The sequence below is a fragment of the Vipera ursinii genome (assembly GCF_947247035.1).
Source record: "Vipera ursinii genome assembly, contig: scaffold_153, whole genome shotgun sequence".
Taxonomy (NCBI): domain Eukaryota; kingdom Metazoa; phylum Chordata; class Lepidosauria; order Squamata; family Viperidae; genus Vipera; species Vipera ursinii.
The window spans coordinates 1-2,500 of NW_028148369.1; the positions used below are offsets into that span (position 1 = coordinate 1).

The 2,500-nt window shown below is 43.8% G+C and overlaps 1 protein-coding gene across 1 annotated transcript in view; it reads left to right on the forward strand.

Moving 5' to 3' along the window:
* Positions 1 to 1,777: 1,777 nt before the first annotated feature.
* Positions 1,778 to 2,500, forward strand: part of LOC310650574 (adiponectin receptor protein 1) — a gene marked incomplete at its 5' end in the record, with an annotated part of 10,032 nt that continues 9,309 nt past the window's right edge. The window contains one exon of the mRNA XM_083380143.1: positions 1,778 to 1,959. Within this exon, the coding sequence (XP_083236269.1) occupies positions 1,778 to 1,959 (182 nt within the window). The remainder of the gene's footprint in view (positions 1,960 to 2,500) is intronic.

The window sequence follows — 2,500 nt, forward strand, 5'->3', positions numbered from 1 at the left end:
AAATGGCTGTACAGTCTCTTAATTAAATAGTAGTAGTAGTAGTAGTAGTAGTAGTTGGAAGGGACCTTAGAGGTCATCTAGTCCAGCCCCATGCACAGGCAGGAAACCCTATACCATTACAGACAAATGGTTGTCCAGTCTCTTAATAAATGTTAATAATAATAATAATAATAATAATAATAATAATAATAATAATAATATAATAATAATAATAATAATTATAATAATTATAATAATAATTATAATAATAATAAAGTTGGAAGGGACCTTGGAGGTCATCTAGTCCAGCCCCCTCCTCAGGCAGGAAACTATAACATTTGAGAGAAATGGCTGTACGGTCTCTTAATTAATAAATGTTAAAATAATAATAATAATAATAATAATAATAATAATAATAATAATAATAATAATAATAAAGAAGTTGGAAGGGACCTTGGAGGTCATCTAGTCCAGCCCCCTCCTCAGGCAGGAAACTATAACATTTGAGAGAAATGGCTGTACGGTCTCTTAATTAATAAATGTTAAAATAATAATAATAATAATAATAATAATAATAATAATAATAATAATAATAATAATTAATAATAATAATAATAATAAAGAAGTTGGAAGGGACCTTGGAGGTCATCTAGTCCAGCCCCCTCCTCAGGCAGGAAACTATAACATTGAGAGAAATGGCTGTACGGTCTCTTAATTAATAAATGTTAAAATAATAATAATAATAATAATAATAATAATAATAATAATAATAATAATAATAATAATAATAATGAAGTTGGAAGGGACCTTGGAGGTCATCTAGTCCAGCCCCCTCCTCAGGCAGGAAACTATAACATTTGAGAGAAATGGCTGTACGGTCTCTTAATTAAATAGTAGTAGTAGTAGTAGTAGTAGTAGTAGTTGGAAGGGACCTTAGAGGTCATCTAGTCCAGCCCCCTGCACAGGCAGGAAACCCTATACCATTACAGACAAATGGTTGTCCAGTCTCTTATTAATAATAACAAAACAACAACAATAATAATAATAATGTTGGAAGGGACCTTGGAGGTCACCTAGTCCAACCCGCCTCAGGCAGGAAACTATAACATTTGAGAGAAATGGCTGTACAGTATCTTAATTTAATAATAATAACAATAATAATAATAATAATAATAAAGTTGGAAGGGACCTTGGAGGTCATCTAGTCCAACCCCCTGCTCAAGTAGGAAACCTTATACCATTTCAGGCAAAATTCTGAGTTCAGGCCTTTGACCACCGATTCGTATTTACGACGGTCGGCAGCCCTGCTCATGTGATCCCCTTTTGCGACCACGTCTCGCCTAGCCAGCAAAGTTTCAGGTTAATAACGACAGCAGCAACAGCAACAACAATACTAATAATAATAATAACATAAAAAAGTTGGAGGGACCCTCGGAGGTCATCTAGTCCAACCCCCCTATCATTTCAGACAAAATTCTGAATTCGGGGCCCTTGACCGCCGATTGGGATTTGCGACGGTCGGTCACCCCAGGCAGGGTCACGCGATCCCCTTTTGCGACCTTCGGGGAGGGAACCCGAATTCGCTTTGCAACGCTCTTGCCAGCTTACCCGCCGCAGCGACTCGCTTAAGAACGGCGGCAAGAAAGCTGGTCAAAACGGGAGTCCGGCTTAAGAACCGCCCGGCCCCTCCCTCCGGGGAGCGTCGTAGGTCGAGGACGACCCGCCTGGGCGGCTTTTCCAGCCGACGCGCGCGCGCACAAACACACGCATCCCCCTTTTGCGCGGCGCTGGGTTCGAGAGAGCTCGGCCGGGTTGGGTTGTCGGAACGATTCACGCCGCGGCGGTGCCCTCTCCTCTCCGCAGAGCCCGTGCCAGCCGTGCCCGGCGACGCAGGAGGAAGAGGAAGAGGAAGTCCGGGTGCTGACCCTGCCCTTGCAAGCCCACCACGCCATGGAGAAGATGGAGGAGTTTGTCTACAAGGTAAGCCGGCCGGGTGGTCTCCGGTTGTGTGAAAGCGAGCGACCCGGGTTTTCCCTCCGTCCCTTCGGGGTCGGGAGAGAGACGGGCAGGTGCCCGCAGGATGGGCGGAGGCATTGTGGCGAGAGAGTGGTTTTCTCTGGCCGTCTGTGTGTGTCTGTCTACAGGGGTGTGTGTGTTTTTGTGTGTGTATGTGTGTGTGTGTATGTGTGTGTGTGTGTCGTACAGCTGTGTTTGTGTGTATAGTAAAGTTGGAAGGGACCTTGGAGGTCATCTAGTCCAACCTATAGCATTTCAGACAAACGGTTGTCCAGTCTCTTCTTAAAAGGGTGTGTGTGTGTGTGTGTGTGTGTGTGTGTGTGTGTGTGTATACAGGTGTGTGGGACCTTGGAGGTCATCTAGTCCAACCTCCTATACCATTTCAGACAAACGGCTGTCCAGTCTCTTCTTAAAAAGGTGTGTGTGTGTGTGTGTGCGTGTGTGTGTGTGTGTACAGCTGTGTGTGTGTGTGTGTGTACAGGGGTGTGTGTGTGTATATAGTAAA